The sequence below is a fragment of the Somniosus microcephalus genome, chromosome 19 (assembly GCF_052327205.1).
Source record: "Somniosus microcephalus isolate GS21.2 chromosome 19, FLI_Smic_1.0, whole genome shotgun sequence".
Lineage (NCBI taxonomy): Eukaryota > Metazoa > Chordata > Chondrichthyes > Squaliformes > Somniosidae > Somniosus > Somniosus microcephalus.
Window position 1 is genome coordinate 11419255 of NC_141005.1, and position 26803 is coordinate 11446057.

The following is a 26803-nucleotide window of genomic DNA, read 5'->3' on the forward strand; positions in this document are numbered from 1 at the left end:
CCACTTTCCAGCTCTTGGTCCGTAGCCCTGTAGGTTACGGCACTTCAGGTGCATATCCAAGTACTTTTTAAATGTGATGAGGGTTTCTGCCTCTACCATCCTTTCAGGCAGTGAGTTCCAGCCTCCCACCACCCTCTGGGTGAAAAGTTGTGAAATTGTATTGAATAAATTTGGTAATTTATGGCCTAACATCAGATAAGTGACTGGATTGTCGTAAAAACCCAATTGGTTCACTAATATCCTTCAGGAAAAGGAATCTCCTATCCTACCCGATTTGGCCTGCACGTGACCTCGTTCCACAATATGTGGTTGTCACTTAATAAAGTGGCCTTGCAATCCACTCAGTTGTGTGAACGATTGCTACAAAGCAGAAGGTCCGCCAGTGCCAACTCATTGGAAGGTCTTCTCAGGGCAACTAGCGATGGACAAGAAATGCAATCTTGCCAGCATCACCCACATCCCACGGCCTGAATTTTTTTAAATTTCTGCTTTGCAAGTTAGTTCTTGCCATGCCTAACGTGAGATTCTGTAAGAAATTGTTACATAAAATGAGGTGAGCTTTTGTCGAGTTGTGTAACAAATCTTTTCACAACTATCCAATTATGACCAAGTTTTTTTTTGCAATCCATTTATATTGTAATGAATTTTCTATGTTCTACATTAAATTAACCAAGTGTAATGACTATTGTAATGCGCTGGCACGCTGAGTGAGTCTCTGCTCGTTTTCATCTGACTCACATCGGCTGCCCCACTAATAATGGAATAAAGGCTCAAAGAAAATTCTTACTTTTTGTTGAAACCGTGTCGGGTGTTTCCTGTAAAACAACTCCTGACCAGATTGTGCATGCTGACATAATGGTAAGCTTTAGATTCTGATTAATATTGGGTGATTGTTTTTGTGGTGAGGTGAGATCTAATAAAGGTGCTCAAAATTATGAAGGGTTTTGATGGAGTAAATAAGAAGAAACTCTTTCCACTGATGGTGGGCAGGTAACCAGAGGACATAGATTTAAGAGTAATTAGCAAAAAAATTAGCAGGGAGATGAGAATTTTTTTTTATGCAGCGAGTTGTTGTGATCTGGAATGCACTCCCTGAAAGGGTGGTAGAAGCAGATTCAGTAGTAACTTTCAAAAGGGAATTGGATCAATACGCGATGAGGAAGGAGGGGGGACTCTAAATGCAAGTGTTGGTCAGTGTGTTGGATCGATTGGTCACTGGCGAAGGAATTGGAGTCGGCCTGCTGGTTAAAGCCTGGTACGTGGAATGCGATGGATAGAGAGGTGGCTATGATGAAGGGAAAGAGAATTTTACAAGTGGAAGGGGGATTTATACATGGTTCAGGTCAAATGAGGCTGGTTGTCTGTGGAAGAGTGGTAGTTAAGTCTAGATTGGGAAATTGTAGTTTCCATGGCAAGATGAAAGTATAGAAAAGATGAAGTAGAAAGTATTTACAAGTGCTTCAGGTGACGGGGCCTTTTGTGACAAAATGATTATAGCTTTAGGAAATTAGTTTGTGAGCCCTCTGATGACATTTTATAAATAAGCAGTGTTAAGAACAGAGATCTTTTATCATGTAATTGTAATTGCTGTGCTGGTTTTTATTATAGGTAGAGTTATAAAAAGATTTATGTTGATGGTTTGAAATTATGATTTTGTTTTGAAATCAGGTACTGTGGACCCGCCTTTGAAAGAACAGAATGAAGAACAGATACGTTCACAGGCTCGACGGCGTCTTGAAGAGCAACTCAAACAGTACAGAGTACAAAGGCACCAGCAGAGAGTAAGTGTGTGATTATACACAACTTGTAGTAATTAACCTGTATTAGCTTGGCTCAGTGATGGCACTCGCCAAAGTCAAAAGGTTGTGGGTTCAAACCCCACTCCAGATCTTCAGCACATAATCTAGGCTGAGACTTCAGTGCAGCACTGAGGGAGTGCTGCATGGGTGGAGGTGTCCGGTCAGACATTAATCTGAGGCCCCATCTGCCTGTTTGGGTGAATGTAGCAAGGCGCAAAGAGGTCCCTGAGGTAGCTGAAGGCTCTGTCACTGATGGTGGAGAAGAGGGAAGGATGGATGCACAGTACTCTGGAGTCAGAGGGGTGAATGGTGCGATCTGAGCCGTATGGCTGAGAGGGATTATAGCCGTAGGGCTAAGGTACAAAGCTGGGTGGGAATGTAAGTTGTGAGGAGGATGCAAGGAGGCTTCAAGGGGACATAGACAGGCTAAGTGAGTGGGCAAGAACATGGCAAATGGAATATAATGTGGAGAAATGTGAAGTTAGCCACTTTGGTAGGAAAAATAGAAAAGCAGAGTATTTTTAAAATGGTGAGAGATTGGGAAATGTTGGTGTTCTGAGGGACCTGGGTGTCCTTGTACACGAATCACTGGAAGTTAACATGCAGGTACAGCAAGCAATTAGGAAAGCAAATGGTATGTTGGCCTTTATTACAAGAGGATTTGAGTATAAGAGTAAAGATGTCTTAATGCAATTGTATAGGGCCCTCGTGAGACCATACCTGGAGTAATGTGTACAGTTTTGGTCTCCTTATCTAAGGAAGGATATACTTGCCATAGAGGGAGTGCAACAAAGGTTCACCAGACTAATTCCTGGGACGGGGGGATTGTCCTATGAGGAGAGATTGAGTAGACTAGGCCTATATTCTCTAGAGTTTAGAAGAATGAGAGGTGATCTCATTGAAACATACAACATTCTTACAGGGCTTGACAGGGTAGATACAGGGAGGATGTTTCCCCTGGCTGGGGAGTCTAGAACCAGGGGTCACAGTCTCAGAATAAGGGGTCAGCCATTTAGGACTGAGATGAGGAGAAATTTCTTCACTCAGAGGGTGGTGAATCTTTGGAATTCTCTACCCCAGAGGGCTGTGGAGGCTCAGTCGTTGAGTATATTCAAGACAGATATCAATAGATTTTTGGATATTAAGGGAATCAAGCGATATGGGGATAGTGCAGGAAAGGAGATGAGGCAGAAGATCAGCCATGATCTTATTGAATGGCGGAGCAGGCTCGAAGGGCCAAATGGCCTACTCCTCCTATTTCTTATGTTCTTATGTTAGGTAGGTCGTGGAGGGAACTGTAAACAAGGGTTGTAGAGCAAAAGAAATCCATGAGTTAATGGTGGAGAGGGCAGAGAAAAGGCTTGGAGGAACTGATTTAATAGCATAGGAATTGCTGGACGAAAAATGACCACAGTCCATTTATTTTGCCTTCTCCCATCCTGGTAGTTGCATAATACAATGATAATGTAGTTCTTGGCTAATCACCACAATCAATCTCTATCAATTAGTCTACAACAGACCCAGACATGGCGAGGAGTGGTGGAGAGCTTTGGGAACCAGAGGTCCAAAGTCACCTGTTCCTCCCGAGCACGCTACACTCACCACACGTCATGTCTCCAATTACTCAGATACTGACTGGATCCCAAAATATTTGGAGAGGGGAAAAAAAAAGTTTGGGATTGGCCTTATCCTCCAGGCTTGTATTGAGGAATTTATTGTGGAGAGTATTGCTTGATGTGGCAGTGGTAAACCTTGAGCCTTGTGTGCTCAAGTTTGCGGCCGTCAGATTTTAAGATGCGACTAAAGGAGTTGTACTGGGCGAAAGAGGCATCAAAGGTAGAAACTAGACCTGTTGAGCAGGTCGAATGAGACAGCAGTGTCATAGAGAGGATTAGAACAAGGGGAGTTAGGTTTTACTGAGAAAGCGGACGTTGGTGGGGTTGGAGGTGGGCACAGAGCTGTCAATGTTGTGAGATGAGGAAATGTTCTAACTATTACATAGAACATAAGAAATAGGAGCAGGATTAGGCCACTTGGCCCCTCGAGCCTGCTCCGCCATTCAATAAGATCATGGCTGATCTTGGGCTCAAAACCACTTCCCTGCCCGCTCCCCATAACCCTTCACTCCCTTATCTTGCAAAAATCTGTCTATCTCCACCTTAAATGTATTTAATGACCCAGCCTCCACAGCTCTCTGGGGCAGAGAATTTCACAGATTTACGACCCTCAGAGAAGAAATTCCTCCTAATCTCAGTTCTAAAAGAGCGACCCTTTATTCTAAAACTGTGCCCCCGAGTTCTAGATTTCCCCATGAGGGGAAACATCCTCTCTGCATCTACCTTGTCGAGCCCCCTCAGTATCTTATATGTTTCAATAAGATCACCCCTCATTCTTTTAAATTCCAATGAGTATAGGCCCAGCCTGTTCAACCTTTCCTCATAAGTCAACCCCCTCATCTCTGGAATTAACCTAGTGAATCGTCTCTGAACTGCCTCCAATGCAAGTATATCCTTCCTTAAATAAGGAGACCAAAACTGTACGCAGTACTCAAGGTATGGTCTCACCAATACCCTGTACAGTTGTAACAGGACTTTCCTGTTTTTATACTCCAACCCCCTTGGAAAAAAAGGCCAACATTTCATTTGCCTTTTTGATTACTTGCTGTACCTGCATGCTAACTTTTTGTGTTTCATACACAAGGACCTCCAGGTCCCTTTGAACTGTAGCATTTTGTAAAATCTCTTCATTTCATTTAAAAAATAATTTGCTTTTTTATTTTTCCTGCCAAAGTGTATAACCTTGCACTTTCCCACATTATACTCCATCTGCCAAATGTTTGCCCACTCACTTAGCCTATCGATATCCCTTTGAGACCTCTGCACAACTTGCTTTCCCACCCATCTTTGTATCATCTGCAAACTTGGCTACATTACACTCGGTCCCTTCACCCAAGTCATTAATGTAGATTGTAAATAGTTGAGGCCCCAGCACCGATTCCTGTGGCACCCCACTCGTTACCGTTTGCCAACCGGAAAATGACCCATTTATCCCGACTTTCTGTTAGTTAGCCAGTCCTCTATCCATGCTAATATATTACTCCCAATTCCATGAGCTGTTCTCTTATGCAGTAACCTTTTATGTGGCACCTTATCGAATGCCTTCTGGAAATCCAAATACATGACATCTACTGGTTTACCTTTGTTCACCCTGCTCGTTACATCCTCAAAGAACTCCAGCAAATTTGTTAAACATGATTTCCCTTTCCTAAAACCATGTTGACTCTGCCTGACTGCATTATGATTTTTCCAAATGCCCTGCTACTGCTTCCTTAATGAAGGACTCCAGCATTTTCCCAATGACCAATGTTAGGCTAACTGGTCTATAGTTTCCTACTTTCTGTCTCCCTCCTTTCTTAAATAGGGGTGTTACATTTGCGGCTTTCCAATCCGCTGGGACCTCTCCGAGTCCAGTGAATTTTGGTATATTGCAACCAATGCATCCACTATCTCTGCAGCCACTTCTTTTAAGACCCTGGGATGCAGGCCATCTGGTCCAGGGGACTTGTCGTCTTTTAGTCCCATTATTTTACCAAGTACTATTTCCTTCGTGATAGTGATTGTCTTTAGTTTCCCCCCTCCCTGTGGCCCCTTGATTATCCATTTTTAGGATAATGTTAGTGAATTCTACCGTGAAGACAGATACAAAATATTTGTTCAGAGTCTCTGCCATTTCCCTGTTCTCCATTATTAATTCCCTCTAAGGGACCAACATTTACTTTAGTTACTCTCTTCCTTTTTATATACCTGTAGAAGCTCTTGCTATCTGTTTTAATGTTTCTTGCCAGTTTTCTTTAATAATTCATCTTTTTTTTGTCATCCTTTGCAGGTTTTTAAAAATTTCCCAATCCTCTGGTCTCCCACCGATCTTGGCAACATTGTATGCCTTCGTTTTCAATTTGATACCATCCTTTACTTCCTTAGTTAGCCATGGATGGTGCTCCCTTCTCGTAAAATCTTTCTTACTGAAATATATTTTTGTTGAGAGTTATGAAATATCTCCTTAAATGTCCGCCACTGCATTTCAACTGTCTTACCCTTTAATTTATTTTTCCAGTCCACTTTAGCCAATTCTGCCCTCATGCCATTGTAATTGCCTTTGTTTAAGATCAGGACACTGGTTTGAGATACAGCTTTCTCACCCTCCAACTGAATTTGAAATTCAACCATGCTATGATCACTCTTTCCTAGAGGATCCTTTACTATGAGATCATTTATTAATTCTGTCTCATTACACAGTACCAGATCCAAGATAGCCTGCTCCCTGGTTGGTTCCATTATATACTGTTCTAGGAAACCATCCCGGATGCACTCTATGAACTCCTCCTCAAGACTACCATGGCCAATTTGATTTGTCCAATCAATATGGATATTAAAATCACCCATGATTATTACTGTACCTTTTTTACAGGCCTCCATTATTTGTTGATTTATACTCTGTCCAACAGTATTGCTACTGTTCGGGAGCCTGTGGACTATGCCCACCAGAGACTTTTTCCCTTTATTATTTTTTATCTCCACCCAAACCGATTCTACATCTTGATCTTCTGATCCAATATCACTTCTCACCACTGCACTGATCCCATCCTATACCAACAAAGCCACCCCACCTCCCTTTCCTTTCTGTCTGTCCTTCCGAATTGTCAGATACCCTGGAATATTCAGTTCCCAGCCCTGATCACCTTGTAATGGCGATCAGATCATACCCATTTGTATCTATTTGTGCCGTCAACTCATCTATCTCGTTACGAATGCTGCGTGCATTCAGATATAGAGCTTTTAACTTTATCTTTTTACCATTTCTCCTTGTTTTGGCCCCATTTTCTGTTGCACTCTTTTATTTTTAAACATTCTGTCCCTTCCTGTCACACTCTGATTATTATTTCCCCCATCTCTCTCCTGCTCTATTGTTTTCTCATTTCTCATTGACTTTTTAAATTCCCGCTCACCTGGATCCTCCCCCCCCCCCCCCCCCCACTTTTTAGTTTAAAGCCCTCTCTACTATTGAATGCCTGAGTTATGTCGCTCCTGATTTTTTTTCTTCTGTTATGCTAATCGCAATTACTATTAAAGTTTCCATTTTACTGAGCGTGAAAGATAGTCTATATTATGAATAGCAATGTTTGAGAAGCCTCCTTATGTATTTCACAGAACAAATCCCTGCCTTGTTGAGGAACAGCTATTCGAATGATTTTTCTACTGTTATCTTTCAGTCTAAGCAATCGACACCAAAAAATCGGCTCACCAGTACTTTGGACCCAGAGTTGATGTTCCACCCAGAAGTACTTCCACGAGCTAGTACCCTCGCCTTGACTAAAGAATACTCGTTCCTGAGGACTAGTGTTCCACGAGGACCCAAGGTGGGTAGCCTTGGAATGCCAAGCGTTTCCAAAGATGAAAAGACTACAAAGAGTTCCAAGTCCAGCAAAATAAGATCCCTTGCGGATTATAAAACTGACAGTTCAGAGGCCATGAGTAGTATTGGAAGGTCTTCCAGTGCGGAAACATTGGGATCCCTTACACAGAACAGGACTGGCTCATCCACATCGGTCATATCTGAAATAGGCTTCGCATCAGAAAATGAAGATAAATTGGAGGCTTCATTACACATCGAGGACAATAACTCTGAGATAGATGGCAGCGAGCTGGGAGCGAGGCAAGATGAGAATGAAAGTGACAGCTCTTCATACAGCAGTGTATCTACCACCGGTATCTACGGCACCATGCCCTCACTGGACACCAGGCAAAAAAACACATACATGGTTGAAGGGCAAGAAATTTCATCAGATGCTATGGGGCACTTCCCTTCCATCGGGGAGGTCTTGCAAGCTGCAGCAGCAGAACATCGGAGCGAGCAGCAGGAAGTGAATGGAGCAGTGCAGAGCCGCAGAAACAGCATTTCCAGCAGGTAATTCCGCCACCGAATACAATTACTTGGGAGCTGTTCAAAGTAAATTCAGAATTTGAAACTGTTGCTTTATTGGGCACCTGTTGGCACAAGATACCATTCTGTAAAAATGAACTGAATTTTTGATGGAATCGAATACTGATTGGTGCTTTTAAGGATTGAACGTTGCAGTCAGGATCTTTTTTTAAGGCTGCAGTTCCAAATAACCTTAATGTCTATTAAGGAAATTTGTTTTAATAATAATGCCTGATAGACTCCGCATCTTTTCTAAAGAAGCTAACAATATAAAGGAGCTAGGTTAATAGCACTGTGTGCATAGTCATTAACCCATAGTGATTTAAAAATGACTACCTTAAGTGGGCAGGCTCAGGAACTCCTCAAAGTCCATTCTGTTTTTGTCCTTTCGCTCTTTCTCCCTCCCCACTACCCCAACTCTATGAAACAAGCACAGCCATCAGCACTTCCTAGGTTTTTTAAAAATCAACTAAAAGATTTGAAATTGTTGATTTCTCCAAGTTCTGAGTTGCAGTGTGTCCTTGCCTTGCCCCATCCACTCCTAAATTGAGGTTGGTCTTTTCCCCCTAAATGAGCTAATGTGGGGGTTGGTGGGTTAAAGTTGCTCTCGGTTGTTGCTAAGCAACCCCCCTGTAATTGTAGAGGCAGAGGTGCTGTCTATTTCATGTGGATGAAATGACAATGAAGGCCTTTTTCTTGTAAAGCAGGAAGCTGTCCCTTGGTGTTTGAGCCCCCCTGGAGTCATATCAGTCCAGTTCTTAAAAATATTTACTAAAAAGTTGGGCTGCAGCTTGAAAGGCTGAAATTGCCACGTGAGGGAGCAGGCAGACCCCAGCTCTGCCCCATCCTTTGACTGCTGGATTGGACTATTCTACAGGAACCACGGCAATAATGCTTTATGCTTGCAACCTTTTCTATTCTTCAATTGTGTTTTATATCTAACAGATGCAAGGTAAAAACGCTACACCAGAAAAGGAGTTCTACTCTCGACAGGGCAGTATCATTGACGTTTGTGGGACTGTAAAGCACTGTACAAGGATTCCCTGCGAGTTTCTATCTACCTTACATAGAAACATAGAAGATAGGAGCAGGAGTAGGCCATTCGGCCCCTCGAGCCTGCTCCGCCATTCGATGAGATCATGGCTGATCATCCAAACTCAGTACCCCGTACCTGCCTTCTCCCCATATCACTTGATACCTTTAGCTCTAAGAAATATATCTACCTCCTTCTTGAATATATTTAAAGACTTGGCCTCAACCGCCTTCTGTGGTAGAGAATTCCACAGGTTCACCACTCTCTGGGTGAAGAAATTCTTCCTCATCTCTGTCCTAAATGGCTTACCCCTTATCCTTAGACTATGACCCCTGGTTCTGGACTCTCTGACCATCGGGAACATTCTACCTGCATCTAGTTTGTCCAGACCTGTCAGAATTTTATAAGTTTCGATGAGATCCCCTCTCATTCTTCTAAACTCCAGCGACTATAAGCCCAATCGACCCAATCTCTCCTCATACGTCATTCCTGCCATCCCAGGGATCAGCCTTATGAATCTTCGCTGAACTCCTTCCATGGCAAGAACATCCTTCCTCAGATAAGGCGACCAAAACTGCACACCGTACTCAAGGTGTGGTCTCACCAAGGCCCTGTACAACTGCAGCAGGACATCCTTGGTCCTGTACTCAAACCCTTTTGCTATGAAGGCCAACATACCATTTGCTTCACCGCCTGCTGCACCTGCATGCTTACCTTCAGCGACTGGTGCACAAGGACACCCAGGTCTCGTTGCACTTCCCCTTCTCCCAAACTATTGCCATTCAGATAATAGTCTGCCTTTCTGTTTTTGACACCACCAAAGTGGATAACCTCGCATTTATCCACGTTATATTGCATCTGCCACGCTTCTGCCCAATCACCCAACCTGTCCAAATCATCCTGGAGTTTCTCGGTATCCTCCTCACAGCACACACGCCCACCCAGCTTTGTGTCGTCTGCAAACTTGGAGATATTACATCTAGTTCCCTTATCTAGATCATTAATGTATATTGTGAATAGCTGGGGTCCAAGGACCGATCCCTGCGGTACCCCACTAGTCACTGCCTGCCACTCGGAAAAAGACCCGTTAATTCCTACTCTCTGCTTTCTGTCCGCCAACCAGTTCTCTATCCAAGTCAATACCTTGCCCCCAATCCCATGTGCCTTAACTTTACACGCTAATCTCTTATGCGGGACCTTATCGAAAGCCTTTTGAAAGTCCAAATACACCACATCTACTGGTTCTCCCTTATCTATTTTCCCAGTTACATCCTCAAAAAATTCCAGTAGATTAGTCGAGCACGATTTACCTTTTGTAAATCCATGTTGACTTTGTCCGATCCTGTCACTGTTTTCCAAGTGCTCTGCTATTACATCTTTTATAAAGGACTCTAGCATTTTCCCCACTACGGATGTCAGGCTTACCCGTCTCTAATTCTCCGCTTTCTCTCTACCACCCTTTTTAAGAACATAAGAACATAAGAAATAGGAGCAGGAGTAGGCCAATCGGCCCCTCGAGCCTGCTCCACCATTCAATAAGATCATGGCTGATCTGATCCTAACCTCAAATCTTCTATCACTCTGCATCCACCCGAACCCATGTGATCTCCCGGGAGAGGCGAAAAACCAAATAAAGACCCAATGGCCAATTTGGGAGAAAAAAATCTGGGAAATTCCTCTCCGACCCATCTAGGCGATCGAAATTCTTCCAGGAGATCACTCTGTCCCTATATTTTCTACAGTACTTACCTTCTGTAAAGGCGATCTCCACCCCAGCCAGGAACAGGAATAAAACCATCTCCTGAAATCTAACAGAATTAGAACACAGTAGGAGCAGAACAAGGCTACACGACCCCATCCTTTCAGAATTTCTAATGGGGGGGGGGGAAAGCCCCAATGAATTGAAACTTATCCTGGCATTGTCAAAGTCTTGAAAGGACTGCATCCAGGGTGAATCTCTTCGCTGGCAACCTTTTTAAAAAATTCATCCATGGGATGTAGGCACCGCTGGCAAAGCCAGCATTTATTGCCCATCCCTAATTTTCTTCAAGTATGTGGTGGTGGTGGTGAGCCACCGCCTTGAACCGCTGCAGCCCGTGTAGTGACCTGGCCACATTTCCCCCCCCCCCCATTATAAAAGGTTTGCTTTATTCAAAGAGTACAGAAGGGCATGCAAAGTAAATAAATTATTGATTCTGTTACTTTATTAATTTGTATGTGTTAGGCCAATAGCTCAGGAAAATAATAGCAAAATACTGCGGATGCTGGAAATCTGAAATAACAACAGAAAATGCTGGAAATACTCAGCAGGCCAGGCAGCATCCGTGGAGAGAGAAACAGAGTTAACGTTTCAGGTCCGGGACCCTTCATCAGAACTGGAAAAAGCTGGAGATGTAACCGATATTAAGCAGGTGCAGAGACAGGGGGGGTGGGGGTGGTTAGGAGGGGAGGAAGAAATAGAAAGAACATCCTGAACTTTTGTAAGAGGCAGGAAAGATAAAGTATATTAAATTGCAAGAAGTACAAAATATACTGTATTCGCTGCTCACGATGCGGCCTCCTCTACATTGGGGAGACCAAACGCAGATTGGACGACCGCTTTGCGGAACACCTCCGTTCAGTCCGTAAGGGTGACCCTGAGCTTCCGGTCGCCTGTCACTTTAATTCACCGCTTCACTCCCACTCTGATCTCTCTGTCCTCGGGCTATTACATTGTTCCAATGAAGCTCAACGTAAGCTCGAGGAACAGCACCACATCTTTCGATTGGGCACTTTGCAGCCTGCCGGACTCAACATTGAGTTCAACAGTTTCAGATAATTATCCCTGCCCCCATTTTTCATGCAGTATGATTTTTGCCATTCCCATTTGCAACATTTTATCTTTCCTGCCTCTTACAAAAGTACAGGATGTTCTTTCAATTCCTTCCTCCCCTCCTAACCACCCCCCCCCCCCCCCCGCCGTCTCTGCACCTGCTTAATATCTGTTACATCTCCAGCTTTTTCCAGTTCTGATGAAGGGTCCAGACCTGAAACGTTAACTCTGTTTCTCTCTCCACAGATGCTGCCTGGCCTGCTGAGTATTTCCAGCATTTTCTGTTGTTATTTCAGCTCAGGAAAATAATGGTTTAACTGATGGCTAGATTTGCATTGTGATCAGATTTGTGGTTCGTCGTACTTTAATAATTGCTTTAAATTAGCAAAAGTTTTGAGTTTCATTAGTGGAGCAAATGCATCCATTTACCACAAATAAATGGTTCACATTAGTACACAGCATTTGCAGATCACACATGAATTCCAGATCAAACGGGGTTGCTGGAGTTGGTTTTCATTTGATGCTGACTGTTGTGTGTGGTGTGTTCAGCTCCGCTGTGTTGTAATTTTGTTCTGCAGTGTTTCCATGGAAAGCTCTGTGATGGAATCCCATGATGACCTTATGCAGATTCTTAAAGAAAAAATGCGGCTTGAGGGACAGTTGGAAGCTCTGTCTTCTGAAGCGAATGAGGTGAAAAATATTAGTCCTGTTGATCTGTGCTTAGCATTAAAAAAAATTAAATGACATTAGTCACTACTGTAAATATTACAGAAATGTAGAAAGATTCAGTTATCCCAATTTGTTTTTAATCATTGCCCCCCGTTGGTCTGTACTCTCGAGCATTTTCCAATCAACTCGCTCCTCCATTTTTGGTGTGCCTTCATCAATGAAAACCACGAGACAAAGCAAGACTTCTTTAATCCACCAGATCTATCTATCTACCTCCCTCTCTCTCCTCTATCTCTACCTATCCCTATCTATCAAAAGACCACATGGAAGTAATGCTACTTCTAAATTTCTATAACTGTCTTTAAATTGTGAGAGCCCATGGTATCTTTTGAGTGAACAGGACCTGCACTGCAAACATAACATTGTACCTCGCGGTTGATTTACAAAGAAAAAAGTCTATCTTGTAATTTGTGTGTGTCTGCTTCAGTTTTTGATGTCCGTTGCCTATCTAGTATAATCCAGGTCTTGTAAGAGTAAGCTTTGGACTGCTCACGGTAATGTAAAAATATTTGTGGCAGCGCTTTCTCGCTCTTTATAGCTCCCACAGGCGAAGTACAAATTCAAAATATCACTCATCTGATGATGATGGTTTTTAGACTCTTTTTCCAATTCCGTAAACTGTGAAGGTCTTTGTGTCCATGTGAACTGAGTTTCTGTGTAATTTTTCTTTAAAGGAAGCGGTCGGTATGTTCATCCCCAGGTGTTCCGGCATTGATGTCAAAGCAGAATGTAGATCAATTAGGAAAAAGCATAACCATTCCTTAGTAAATTGAAAAAGCGTCCTCATTGCCATTCTCTTTAACTTCTAAGGGTTTGAAGGAGAAGACTGAATTGCAGGCCCAATTGGCAGCTTTAAATGCACGACTGCAGGCGCAGGATGAGCAGAAGGTGCTCAGTGAGCAAAGACAAAGCATGTTGAACTCTGAAGTGAGCACCTTACGGCAAACGTGTTCCAGTCTGGAACAGGCCATGACTGAGCTGCAGACCAATCTCGAGGCCAAGAATGCCGGTTTAGCTGGACTAAACAATGATCTTCAGGTGGCTGAGGAGCAGTATCGCAGACTGATGGGAAAGGTTGAGGAAATGCAGCAGGCAATTTCTAGCAGAGATAACTCTGGTATGTCTTTATGGAGTGTTCGAATCTGAGCTCCATAGGAGAATTTTATAACCTTTTTTATTTTTAGTCTTCTCCCCTCCTCTCCTTGATGAACTGACTCTTGCTGGGATACAGTTTCATGGGTGCTCGCAGCCAACCATTAACTTGCCCAAATTTTCTTTTTGATGTGAACCCAGACTGTGTGTAGAGTGCATCATAGCAGAGCCCAATCCAGTTCTCTCTCACTCGCTTCCCAGTAGCTGAATTATCTGAATTGGAAACAACAGCTTTTTTTTCCCCCTCTTCCTACCTACCCCACTCCTCGCCCAGCCCAGGGGCAGTGAGGCCATTGTATCCCCAGCTATTGGAATAGTTAATTCATCAGAGATGGGGAATCAGATCTCTTGAGCTGTTGGGGGAGCTGATTCCCCAGCTGTGCAGAGCCTAGGTTGTCTGCTACTTTGAAGGCACCATACAAATGTAGGCTGTTGCTAGTCGTAGCATTTTTAAATTACCTTGGTCTAATCTGTCATGTGTCCATTCTATCTCCTGGATTGTGCAAGTTTTTAAATATAATGATTTTGCAGTATGGTAATTCTATATGGATGTGACTGATGATGCAAAATCATTGGGAATGCTTGCAGGGGTTCGGTTGGATTTTGCAGCTAGTTTTAACTGTTATTTTGAGTAGTTTGGTTTGTAATGATCTGCTGAGCTTTCCTTATTTGGCTGATTTGAAGATTGAACATTTTATTATTTATTTAAACTTTCAAATATTTTTGAAATTTTCAAGAGGAAATTGGTCTTTCAGGATTATCAAGGTAGAATTTCATAACTAGTTACATATTTGTTCAAACTTATTTTCCAAAATCTGTTTTTGATTGGCGTTGCTTTTTAGACATAATTGTTCTCGTTGGATAGCTAGTAATGGCTGTCCTTCTTTAAACCTATCCTGAGTTATGTTCACACATGGACAATGTTGATATTTGCATGAAAATGATTAACATGTTAGCACGAGTAAGTAACCTACTGCAATCCCATTGGCTGACCATATAAGGTGGAGTCATTTTGTTTGCCCTTGTCTAGTCCAATTATGTCTTCCTGGACCTTGTTTTAAAGCAATCACCTTCACAAAATGTAGGAAACTGACCTACAGATTATTATTTTAAAGTTTTTTAATTTTTATATTTTCAGTTCATGCAATTCGACAACAAATGACAGGCTTACAGAGCCAGCTTCAGCAGGCACAATTGGAACGTGCCACTCTGACGAGCCAGCTCAAGACATCCCAGTCTGAAATAACTTCTCTGCAGCAGGTCAGGCAGTGGTACCAGCAGCAACTGATACTGGCTCAAGAGGCAAGGGTTCGGTTACAGAGCGAAATGGCAAACGTGCAGGTAAGGCACCGCGGTAGATTTTACAACCTTAGGCGGCACCCGTGTTCCACTGAGCGTAAACTATGGTGCTACTTTGCCACCAGGAAGAGAAACCGACACACTGGAGTCTGCCAAATTTTATTGAGAATGTAAATTTAAATCAATCCAGTTTGGCTCCTTTTGCATTCCAAGTTTAGTTATATCTTTTTTAATTGGCTCACTGTAAATTGTACACTTCCAACATGTGGCTGCTATTGTTTTACCTTGGACTGTCTATAAATGTGCACAAAACTTAGTTAGTGACTCTTAGAAATGGTTTCTCTGAAGTAAACTACAGCTTGTAGTGAAACCAAGTAAAGGATAATATACAGTACACTTTATTCATTGGGATTGTCCTATGAGGAGACTAGTCCTACATTCCCTAGAGTTTAGAAGAATGAGAGGTGATCACATTGAAACATATAAAAATGTTAAGGGCTTGACAGGGTATGTGCTGGGAAGATGTTTCCCTTGGCTGGGGAGTCACAGTCTCAGAATAAGGGGTCGGCCATTTAGGACTGATGAGAAATTTCTTCACTCAAAGGGATGTGAATCTTTTGGAATTCTCTACCCCAGAGGGCTGTGGATGCTCAGTCGTTTGTTCAAGACAGAGATCGATAGATTTTTGAATATTAAGGGAATCAAGGGATATGGGGATAGTGCAGGAAGGTGGAGTTGAGATAGAAGATCAGCCATGATCTTAGTGAATGACGGAGCAGGCTGAAGGGGCCGATTGGCTTACTCCTGCTCCTGTTTTCTTATGTTCTTATTTCATGCTAAACTTAGTGTTTCTGCAGTTGTAATGTTTCACAATGATTTGGGTATTTTTTTATTATTCACAGGCTGGGCACATGACCCAAGCAGCAATGCTGGATCACCTGAAGATCGAGAATGTATCTCTGTCTCAACAACTTACAGACACTCAGCAGAGATCCATCAAGGAAAAGGAGCGTATTGCAATGCACCTCCAAAATATTGAGGTAAAAACTAAACACCATCAACGAACTGTGCTAGGATATTGTGACGAATGGCAGTTATTTGCATGAGAGTATAGCCTTTAACAAAGTTTAATTTTGATCCTGCTCCACCTGTTTTTTTAACAAGTCATTATTCCTGCAAAAGGCTCGATGCAAATATTTTGAGGTTCTGAAAGAAGTAACATGTTAGAACAGCAGTATATCTCAGTTAGTGTTGACAATAGAATCCCTAATGTTGTAATCCTACCATCAACAATCTGATCTGTTTTAAAATATGAAACCTATAGCCTAACCCCGTTTGCTAGGTAGCACGTGTAGTGGTCAATATATTGGGATCACTAGCATTTCTGTCACACCGGCTGATTTGGAGAGTGGAGGGATTTGAGTGAATTGGTGTATACTGTTTACATTTTTAATGTACCCTCCTGAAGAATTGAGGATGCATTTATTTTTAAAAATGATTTTAATTGTATTAATGTCCTGCTTCATTACAATATGAAATTTAGTCACTCTGCACATACACCAAATGTATTAGTAGAGTCATCTTTAGTGGTTGATCTGTTAAAAGCTGCAATAAGTGGGATTCATCTACCCAAAAACAAGGGATCTTAGCCAGTCCCTCATGCAGTTGTACTGTATTGGAGAATGGATTGCAGAAACTCTTCTTTTGTTGGTATAGAGAACATTGTGGCTTGAGGGAGCCCGGTCTTGGTCACTGCAGTGTAACTGTTACTGAATGATTCAGAGTTGACCCTCTAGTAAGTCAACACTTCCAAGCAAAACGCGACCTAGTCAGTCCACAAGGTTGGGGTTGCAACTGGTTTTGCTGTATTTCAGTGTTCGAAGGTGACATTTTCCACAACAGGTTGACATGTTGGACCAGGAAAAGGCTTTCCAGCAGATCCAAGAGGCTAAGGCAATGGTGGAAGATGATCTGTCACAGAAACTTGCAGAGTTTGAGGAAGAGCGTGAGCACCTTCAGAAACTAGCTAATTCTGCTACAGCATTGGAGAGACAGCTTGAGGAGGTAAGGAGCCCCAGTTTTGTAGAAGTGGCTGTTTCCTTTTGAAAATGTTACAAATACACTATGTCTGGAACTCAAAAGGAGGGCGTTGTTGCTGTGCTGCCAAACATGCCTCCTGCCAAGTAGCTCCAGTGGTTCCTCTGCATGAAACAAAGGCCAACAGTAAAGAGGGTCAAAACGCAGAAAAATATTAAACAGGCAAAGTTGAAGGCACTTTATCTAAATGCACGTAGCATTCGCAACAAGGTGGATGAATTAATGGCACAAATAGAAGTAAATGGGTATGATGTAATTGCCATTACAGAGACATGGTTGCAGGGTAACCAAAACTGGGAACTGAATGTTCCAGGGTACTCAACATTTAGGAAGGACAGACAAAAAGGAAAAGGAGGTGGCGTAGCGCTGTTAATAAGGGATGAGATTGGTACGGTAGACTTAAAAGATCTTGGCTTGGCAGATCGTGATGTAGAACTGGAATCCGTTTGGGTGGAGCTAAGAAGCAGCAATGGGCGGAAAACATTGGTGAGTGTTGTGTATAGGCCACCAAACAGTAATAATGGTAATGTAGGGCACAGTATCAATCAAGAGATTAGAAGTGCATGTAACAAGAGCAATACAGTAATCATGGGGGACTTTAATCTACATATTGACTGGGCAAATCAAATTACCACTAATGGTGTGGAGGATGAATTTCTTGGAATGCATGCGAGATGGCTTCCTGGATCAGTATGTGGAGGAACCAACCAGGGAACAGGCTATTCTGGATCTGGTACTGTGTAATGAGAAAGGGCTAATCAATAATCTTGTGGTAAAGAGGCCTTTAGGGACAAGTGACCGTAATATGATTGAATTTTACATTAAGTTTGAGAGTGATGTCGTCCAATCTGAAACTAAGGTCTTCAATCTAAACAGAGGAAACTACAAGGGTATGAGGGACAAGGTGGCCATGGTAGATTTGGAGACTACACAAAGGTATGAAGGTGGACATACAATGGCTAACATTCAAGGAAATAATGCATAATTTGCAACAAACATATATTCCTCTAGGGCATAAAAACCCAAAAGGAAAAGTGATCCAACCATGGCTAACAAAATAAATTAAAGCTAGTATTAAGTCAAAGGAGGAAGCTTATAAAGTTGCCAGAAAAAGCGGTCAGCCTGAGGAATGGGATCTTTTTAGAAATCAGCAAAGGGGGAACCAAGAAATTGATAAAGAAAGGGAAAATGGAATATGAGCACAAACTAGCGAAAAATTTAAAAACGGATTGTAAAAGCTTCTATAGGTATGTGAAAAGGAAAAGACTGGCGAAGGTAAATGTAGGTTCTTTACAGTCAGAGATGGGAGAATTTATAACAGGGAATGAAGAAATGGCAGCGAAATTAAATAAATACATTGTTTCTGTCTTCACGGAGGAAGACACAAAAAACCTCCCAGAAATATGAGAAAACCAAGGGTGTGGCGAGAATGAGGAACTTCACTAGCAAAATTAATGGGACTAAAAGTCGATAAATCCCAAGGACCGGATGACCTACATCCTAGGGTTTTGAAAGAGGTGGCCATTGGGATAGTGGACGCATTGGTTGTCATCTTCCAGAATCTATAGAATTTTAGAACAGTTCCTGCAAATTGGAGGATAGCAAATGTAAACCCGCTATTTAAGAAAGATGGGAGAGAGAAAATGGGGAACTACAGACCTGTTAGCCTCACATCAGTAGTTGGGAAAATGCTGGAATCTATTATAAAGGATGCAATAACAGGGCACTTAGAAACTAATAGTAAGATTGGGCAGAGTCAACATGGATTTATGAAAGGGAAATCCTGTTTGACAAATCTATTGGAGTTCTTTGAGGATGTAACTAGTGGAGTAGACAAAGGAGAACCGGTAGATGTGATGTATTTGGATTTTCAGAAGGCCTTCGATAAGGTCCCACACAAGAGGTTGGTGAACAAAATTAGGGCACATGGAATTGGGGGTAATATACTAGCATGGATTGAGAATTGGTTAACAGACAGAAAACAAAGAGTAGGGATAAACGTGTCTTTTTCAAGATGGCAGGCTGTGACTAGTGGGGTACCGCAAGGATTGGTGCTTGGGCCCCAGCTATTCACAATCTATATCAATGATTTGGATGAGGGGACTAAATGTAACATTTCCAAATTTGCTGATGATACAAAGCTAGGTGTCAGTTGTGAAGAGGCTTCAAGGGGATCTCGACAGGCTCAGTGAGTGGGCGAGAACATAGTTAACCACTTTGGTAGAAAAAACAGAAAGGCAGAGTATTTCCTAAATGGTGAAAGATTGGGGAATGCAGATGCTCAAAGGGACCTGAGTGTCCTTGTACATGAGCCACTGAAAGTGAATGTGCAGGTGCAGCAAGCCATTAGGAAGGCAAATGGTATGCTGGCCTTCATTACAAGAGGATTTGAGTACAGGAGTAAAGAAGTCTTACTCCAATTATATAGGGCCTTGGTGAGACCTCCCCTGGTGTACTGTGTACAATTTTGGTCTCCTTACCAAAGGAAGGATATACTTGCCATAGAGGGAGTGCAACAAAGGTTCACGAGATTGATTCCTGGGATGGCGGGACCGTCGTATGAGAAGAGATTGAGTAAACTAGGCCTGTATTCTCTTGAATTCAGAAGAATGAGAGGGGATCTCATTGAAGCATACAAAATTATTACAGGGCTTGATAGGGTGGATGCTGGGAGAATGTTTCCCTTGGCTGGGGAGTCTAGAACCAGGGGCCACATCCTCAGGATAAAGGGTAGGCCATTCAGGACTGAGATGAGAAGAAATTTCTTCACAGAGGGTGGTGAATCTTTGGAATTCTCTACCCCAGAGGGCTGTGGAGGCTCAGTCACTGGGTATATTCAAAACAGAAGTTGATAGATTTCTGACTAGTAAGGGCATCAAGGGATATGACGATGGGGCCGGTGAATGGAGTTGAGGCAGAAGATCAGCCATGATCTCATTGAATGGCGGGGTAGGCTTGAAGGGCCGAATGGCCTACGCCTGCTCCTATTTCTTATGTTCTTATGAAGATATCAGCAGGTTGGACTGTTCAGTTCTGGCTGATTCTGTTGAGAGAGATTGTAGATGTGGAGAGTGAAAAGGAAATTGCAAACATTTTGACCGAAGGTGAACTTTACACCAATCTGACAAATGTATTTTTTTATTGTTGCTATGCTGCCTATTTAGCCAGCTGCAGTATTTGAGGAATCCATGTCATTCCTCTGTTAGAGCTGCGCTGTTAGCTGATGATGTGGGGCGAGAAGAGAGCAAAGGAATTGAGGATATTTGTGTTATACAGAGAGAAAAGAATGAATAAACTTTGATTTATTTAGCAACTTGTTACTGCACCCTCTGAACATCAGTGTTTCACAACCAAGTTGGCATTACTTTGTGATGTGTATTACTGTTGCTTTATGGGCAAAGTAGGCATTTTCTCACAGCAAGGTCCCACAACAGAAGAATGGATGACGAGGTAACTGGTGGTTTTGCTTGAGGGAGGAATGTCTGACGAGACACCAGAAGAAATCCTTTCCCCGCTTTGAATAGTGCCAATGGAATCTTTTACATCCCACAAGATCTTTGAACAGGCAGACGAGGCCTCAGTTTAATGTCTCCGTTGAAAGACCGCACCTCCGACAATGCAGTAGTCCCTCAGTACTGCGCTGAAGTGTCAGCCTAGAGTATGTGCTTAAGTACGCAGTGAAGTCGCAACCTTCTGATTTAGGCAATAGTGTTACTGCTGAGCCAAGCTGTTAGTCTGTGGCAGCTTCCTGTGATTGAGATTGCAAATGCTGTTTCATGGTCACCTATGTCTGCTCTGTTCTCAACGCGTATACAGATGCGAGAGCCTATTCAGCCCACACTAGCTCATCTGTACAGAATGAACCAACAATTCCCCCATTACATTGTCCAGCTGCTGCTTAGATTCCAGGGAGCTTGCCTCTACAGCACTACCTGGAAATACAGTCTACATGCTGATGACTCTGAACAACTTTCTCACCTCTTTCCTAAATGTGAACTCGTGTTCCCTTGCCCATCTGTGTTCTCCTCTGATATTGCTCAACTGCAATTTGCCATGAGTGACTGTTGGTGTTACAGGTAGACTATCCTTTATCCGAACTTCCGAAAACCTCTGAAAACCAAAAGTTTTTTCGTTCAGCATAAGTCGTGCGCACGACATGACAGGAGTGGTCCTCCGGGGCCCAGAACAAGAATTCCTGCAGATTGTCGACACGCCGGCCTTCGCTCTCGATGTTAAGTGTGACTGAGGGAGCTCTGCCTTTCCCTGTGAGCAGGGCAGAGGGTCACAGAGTTCCCTCCTGGGTAGGAGATTGCAGGCCGAGCCGGGCAGTGTGAAGGAGGTACCGGGAGAGTGAACCCAACAATACAGCGGCCCGTCCGATAGCTGCAGCGGCCTGTCTGATATTCATTTTTTCTCCCCCCCCCCCCCCCCCCCCCCGGCCTGATTTGCGGGCCAGCTTAGTGTAGGAGTCAGCCGATTATCCGGCTTTCCCACAACTGGCGGCGGCAGTCGGGCCCCAGACCCCCGCTAAGTCAAGGAATTCAGAGAAGCAGGAAGGGGAATGAGACACGGAGCAGGGGGAGCTGTAAACAGACTGTGAGCGGCAGCACAGAGAAGCAGGAAGGGGAATGAGACACGCAACAGTCGCAAGAGGTAGCCTGAACTTTTAAAATTTATATTAAATACAAATACTAATTACCAAATTAATTTAATGTTCAGAGTTTCCCAGTCTGAAATAATACCTTCTGAAATCCGAAAATTTCCGAATACTGAAACACAGCTGGTCCCAAGATAAGGGATAGTCAACCTGTATTAACTATTCCAACGCATTCCTGGCTGGCCTCCCACGTTCTACACTACGTAAACTTGAGGTCATCCAAAACTCGGCTGCCCGTGTCCAACTCTCACCAAGTCCCGTTAGCCCATCACCCCTGTGCTCGCTGACCTAGCTTGACCCCCAGTTAAGCAATGCCTCAATTTCAAAATTCTCATCCTTGTTTTTAAATCCCTCCATGGCCTCACTCCCTCCTTATCTCTGTAATCTCCTTTAGCCCCACAACCCCCCCCCCCTCCCCCCAAGAGATATCTGCACTCCTCTAATTCTGCCCTCTTGAGCTTCCCTGATTATAATTACTCAACCATTGGTGGCCGTGCCTTCAGCTGCCTAAGCCCTAAGCTCTGGAATTCCGTCCCTAAAACTCACCGCCTCTCTACCTCTCGTTCCTTCTTTAAGATGCTCCTTATACCCTACCTCTTTGACCAAGCTTTTGGTCACCTGCCCTAATATCTCCTTATGTGGCTTGGTGTCAAATTTATTGTCTTATAACACTCTTGTGAAGCACCTTGCGACGTTTTACTACATTAAAAGATGCTATATAAATACAAGTTGTTGTTGGTTGCATTTGTGATTCTAGCTCATGGATGTACTGAGAATGTCTCTCTCTCCAGGTTAGGTTAACCTTGCATCAACGAGAACTCCAGTTAGAAGCGCTGCGGCAGGAGCAGTTGGAGCTACTGAAGCAGCTCACTATCTCCCAAGAGGCCTTGCACACCAAGGACCAATCCTTGAACGAGTTGCAGGCACGTTTCGATGAACTGGAGGCCCACCTAGCCGAGATACAAACTGAAGCAAATGCCAAAGATGACGCCATCCAGTTCTTGCAGAATGAGAAGATTGTCCTGGAAGTAGCGCTACAAGCTGGAAAGACGGATAAGGCTGTGCTGGAGGAAGGCAGTAAAAGGCTTGAGGAGGGCACTGAAATGGTGTCTGAAATCCTTGAACAACTTCGCCAGGAAGTCGCTGTCAAGACTGGGCAGGTAATTGGAATTTAACTGCACTGCAATGCAGCATGCTTGAAAAATTATTACCGAAAATTTCATGGTCTAGCTTTTATATAAAAAAAAATATTCGATACGTTGCAAGTGTGACCCATAGGAGTAAATCTCTGTCAGATGCACTTTCAGATCATATTTTCAGTCCTGGGATATTTCATGTTAGTTTGTATACCTTATTGCTTGTATTACAATGGCTTTTCTTTGGCAGTACTGTACCTATATTTTTGAATGCCTGTACTTCATCAAATGAGAGTCAAACATTAGGGTGGGGGTTGTAGGGCTGGAGGAGGGATGAGGCCCTGGAGGGATTTGAACTAAAGGATGAGAATTTTAAATTTGAGGTGTTGGGAGAGCTTGAAGCTAATGTAGGTCAGCGAAGATGGGTGTGATGGCCGAGCTTTGATTTGGTGTGGGGTAGGACACTTTGGATGAACTGAAGTTTAGAGAGTGGAGGATGAGAGGCCGAGCAGGAGTAATCAACATCCTGAAGTGACCAGGACATGTTTGAGCAGCAGAAGAGCTGAGGTAGGGGTGAGGTGGAAGTATGCGGTCTTTGTGATGGAGAGAATTTTTAAAAATTCATTCACGGGATGCGGGCATCGCTGGCAAAGCCAACATTTATTGCCCATCCCTAAAACTGAGTGGCTTGCTAGGCCATTTCAGAGGGCAGTTAAGAGTCAACCACATTGGTGTGGGACAAATTGGCCAGACCGGATAAGGTCGGCAGATTTCCTTCCCTAAAGGGCATTAGTGAACCAGATGGGTTTTTACGACATTACTGATACTAGCTTTTTATTCCAGATTTATTTAATTAACTGAATTTAAATTCCCCAGCTGCCGTGAACTCTTCTCCGGATCATTAGCCCAGTAACATAACCACTATGCTACCGTACACTCTGGGGTTAGAAGCTCAGCTTGGGGTTGAACAGGCCGTTAAGTTTCGAACAGGCTGCTAAGTTTCAAACAGTCTGGTTCAGCCTAAGCCATTGGCCAGGGTGGAGTTGGTGGCAAGGATCCGGAGTTTGTGGTGGCAGCTGAAGGTGATGGTGTTGGCCTTTCCAGTGTTTAGCTGGAGGATGTTATGGCTTATCCAAGACTGGATGTCAGATAAGCAGTTTGATGGGGAGAGACTGTTTCCAGTGGCAGATGGATCAGTAACCAGAGGACACAGATTTAAGGTGATTGGTAAAAGAACCAGAGGCGACATGAGGAAACAATTTTTTTCACAGCGAGTTGTTGCGATCTGGAATGCACTGCCTGAAAGGGGTGGTGGAAGTAGATTCAATAGTAACTTTCAAAAGAAAATTGGATAAATACTTGAAGGGGAAAAAAATTACAGGGCTATGGGGAAGAGCAAGTGAGTGGGACTAATTGGATAGCTCTACCAAAGAGCTAGGACAGACACGATGAGCCGAATGCCCCATCATTCTATGATTCTATGATAATTCAGCACTAATTGGAAATGCTAATCAGAGAGGCCACAGGATGGCTGGTGTGCCAATTGGAAAACATGTCATAAGGGTGCAGTAGTGGCTGCTCTTCTGAGGTGGAGGCAAAGTAGAGGGAGCTTTATTTTGCATCTGTCCGTGCATTACTGGACCTGGGCGTACTTGATGATACTGGATGCTTGAGATGGGACGAGTTCCATTTCCCAATCTTCACATCCCTCAACCCAAGCCCGCAAAAAAAAAAAAAAAAATTTAAAGGGAAAAAGGTTTTATTTAACAAGCCACTAATCTATTTTCAATGAATTCTGGTCTTAGTTTGCATAACACAGGCTCTATAAACAGATTAAACATGGCAAAGAACAGCATAATGGATAAATCACTGGAGGTTTGCAAATGAGGAATAAATTCATGCAGAAATGCCGGTAGCCTAAGGAACTATGTTTTGGGATAACCAGAACGATAGTTGTAAAACACCTTGTGCAATTCTTATTTTGAAACTTGCATTACGGACCAGTGTTAGTATTTTACAGAAGGTGTCAGTTTACACTGCAATTTATTGATTTTTTTTTTGTAGGTGGAAAATATGCAACAGGAGAACACCAACTTAAAGAAACAAACCCAGAAACTGAGAGAACAGCTTGTTCAACAGAAGGTAAATGTTCCTGGGATTTGTAGTATGTCGTCCAGCTACTTGAAAGTGCTGTCTGGTTTACAATGTCTCCATGTTTGCCCAAATTGAGCTAATGATGGTAATCAGAGGGTTGACATTAGTGGGGATAGAGAGCTGATGGTTCTGGAGTTGATTGCGCTGTTAATGGCACCTTTCTTCAGGTGATGGTGGAGGCCTATCGACGTGATGCGAATTCAAAGGATCAACTAATAAACGAGTTAAAATCAGCAAAGAAAAAGCTGGAGTTGGTGGTGAAAGAGTTGAAGCAAGACGTGGTCGTGCTGCAGACTGACAAAAAATCAGTGCAGAACGAGCATGTGCGGTTACAGAGAGAGATTTCTCGGGTTCACCAGCAAATGACTGATCTGGAAACCCAGCTTCAGTTGGCACTGGAAGAACGTGATGAATTGGACACTGAGCTTCAGGTACAGAAACGCACGGTCAATCTCGCAGCCCTTTAACACGAGCAACTAACGATAGTATCAATAAGTTGACATTGTTTAATTTCATTGCTCTTAACAGACCATTAAACCTGTCGTGTTATACTTTCTAATAGTCGGTGCAGTTTGACAGAAACCAGCTAGTGTCACTCTCTCAGGAGAATGAAGAACTAAAGAAGCAAGTGGAGCAGATGCAGGAAGAAACTAAAAAGTGAGGAAAACGTTTGTTTAAACTGATCGGTTCTTTTCCTGCTATTTAATTTATTATACAGAAATGTCCAAATTAAAGTTTAGGCAGAAGTGACCAAGTATTGATGATTGGCACTTGCTCCTTTTAGACTTTCGAATAACTCTCCGATATGGCCACTAAGACTTCTTGTATCTGCATAATTGTTTACATAAATCAACAGGAAAAATAAGCGAATCCTTCATTCGACGTTTCACTGCAAGTTTTGCAGTAATGTCACAGTCCGGAATAGTCATGGCTTCAAAAATTCTAAGGTTTCATAAACGTTTATCAAATAACAATTGGGTGAGACTGTAGACTGTTCAAGGGAAGAATTTTCGTTGTATAGCAGGATATCATTCTAACTTCTAAGAAAACCTTATTATGTACCCAGCATTTTCTCTGTTGGCTTCAGATGCATGCAGTGTAATGACAAAGGGACCTGCCTGTAAAATTGCATAAAATATATAACCTTACAGAACATAGAATCATACAATGATACAGCACAGAAGGAGGCCATTCAGCCCATTGTGTCTGTGCCGGCTCTTTGGTAGAGCTATCCAATTAATCCCTCTCCCCTGTTCTTTCCCCACAGCCCTGTAAATGTTTTCCCTTCAAGTATTTATTCGATTCTCTCTTGAATGTTACTAATGAATCTTTGACTTCAGTGTCGATAGCTACCCCTTCTCCCATTCCTTGTCCTAATTCGTTTTGCCGCAACATATAAAGAATTGTTGGATTCTAAATGAACTTCATTTTCCTGATTGTATTTAACCTGCGTCGCCGTGATTTTTCAGAGGTATCTCTGAGCAGAAGACCCGAATAAAGAAGCTTGGCACGGATCTCACCAGTGCGCAAAAAGAAATGAGAGCCAAACATAAAGCTTATGAAAACGCTGTTGGCATCCTGAGCCGTCGACTGCAGGAGGCCCTTGGCGCGAAGGAGTCTGCTGAGGCAGAGCTCAGCAGGCTGAAAGATCAGATCACACAGGGCGGAAGCGATAAGGTTCTGCAAGTACGTTACCCTTTCTAAACTTTAATTGCAGTTTGCAAATTTATTTATATCCTACAATTTGCAGATCTGAGGCAAAATAAAATTTGGGAAAAAAGTGTTAATGGAAAAAGGACTTTCATCGAATCTTACAGCATAGAAGGGGGCCATTGGGCTCATCGTGCCTGTGCCGGCTCTTTGAAAGAGCTCTCCAATTAGTCCCACTCCCCCTGCTCTTTCCCCACAGCCCTGCAAATATTTCCTCTTGGCATCCTGAGCTGTCAACCGCAGGAG

General features: G+C 43.0%; 1 protein-coding gene across 2 annotated transcripts in view; it reads left to right on the forward strand.

Annotated features, from left to right (window-relative positions):
• golga3 (golgin A3) overlaps window positions 1-26803 on the forward strand; it is a 93066-nt gene that overhangs the window by 35225 nt on the left and 31038 nt on the right. For both annotated transcript variants that reach the window (XM_086011951.1, XM_086011952.1), the window contains 12 exons: window positions 1669-1781; window positions 7069-7763; window positions 12202-12313; window positions 13163-13469; window positions 14643-14845; window positions 15706-15843; window positions 16706-16867; window positions 22349-22717; window positions 24758-24835; window positions 25015-25278; window positions 25410-25504; window positions 26317-26533. In XM_086011951.1, the coding sequence (XP_085868077.1) occupies window positions 1669-1781; window positions 7069-7763; window positions 12202-12313; window positions 13163-13469; window positions 14643-14845; window positions 15706-15843; window positions 16706-16867; window positions 22349-22717; window positions 24758-24835; window positions 25015-25278; window positions 25410-25504; window positions 26317-26533 (2753 nt within the window). The remainder of the gene's footprint in view (window positions 1-1668; window positions 1782-7068; window positions 7764-12201; window positions 12314-13162; window positions 13470-14642; window positions 14846-15705; window positions 15844-16705; window positions 16868-22348; window positions 22718-24757; window positions 24836-25014; window positions 25279-25409; window positions 25505-26316; window positions 26534-26803) is intronic.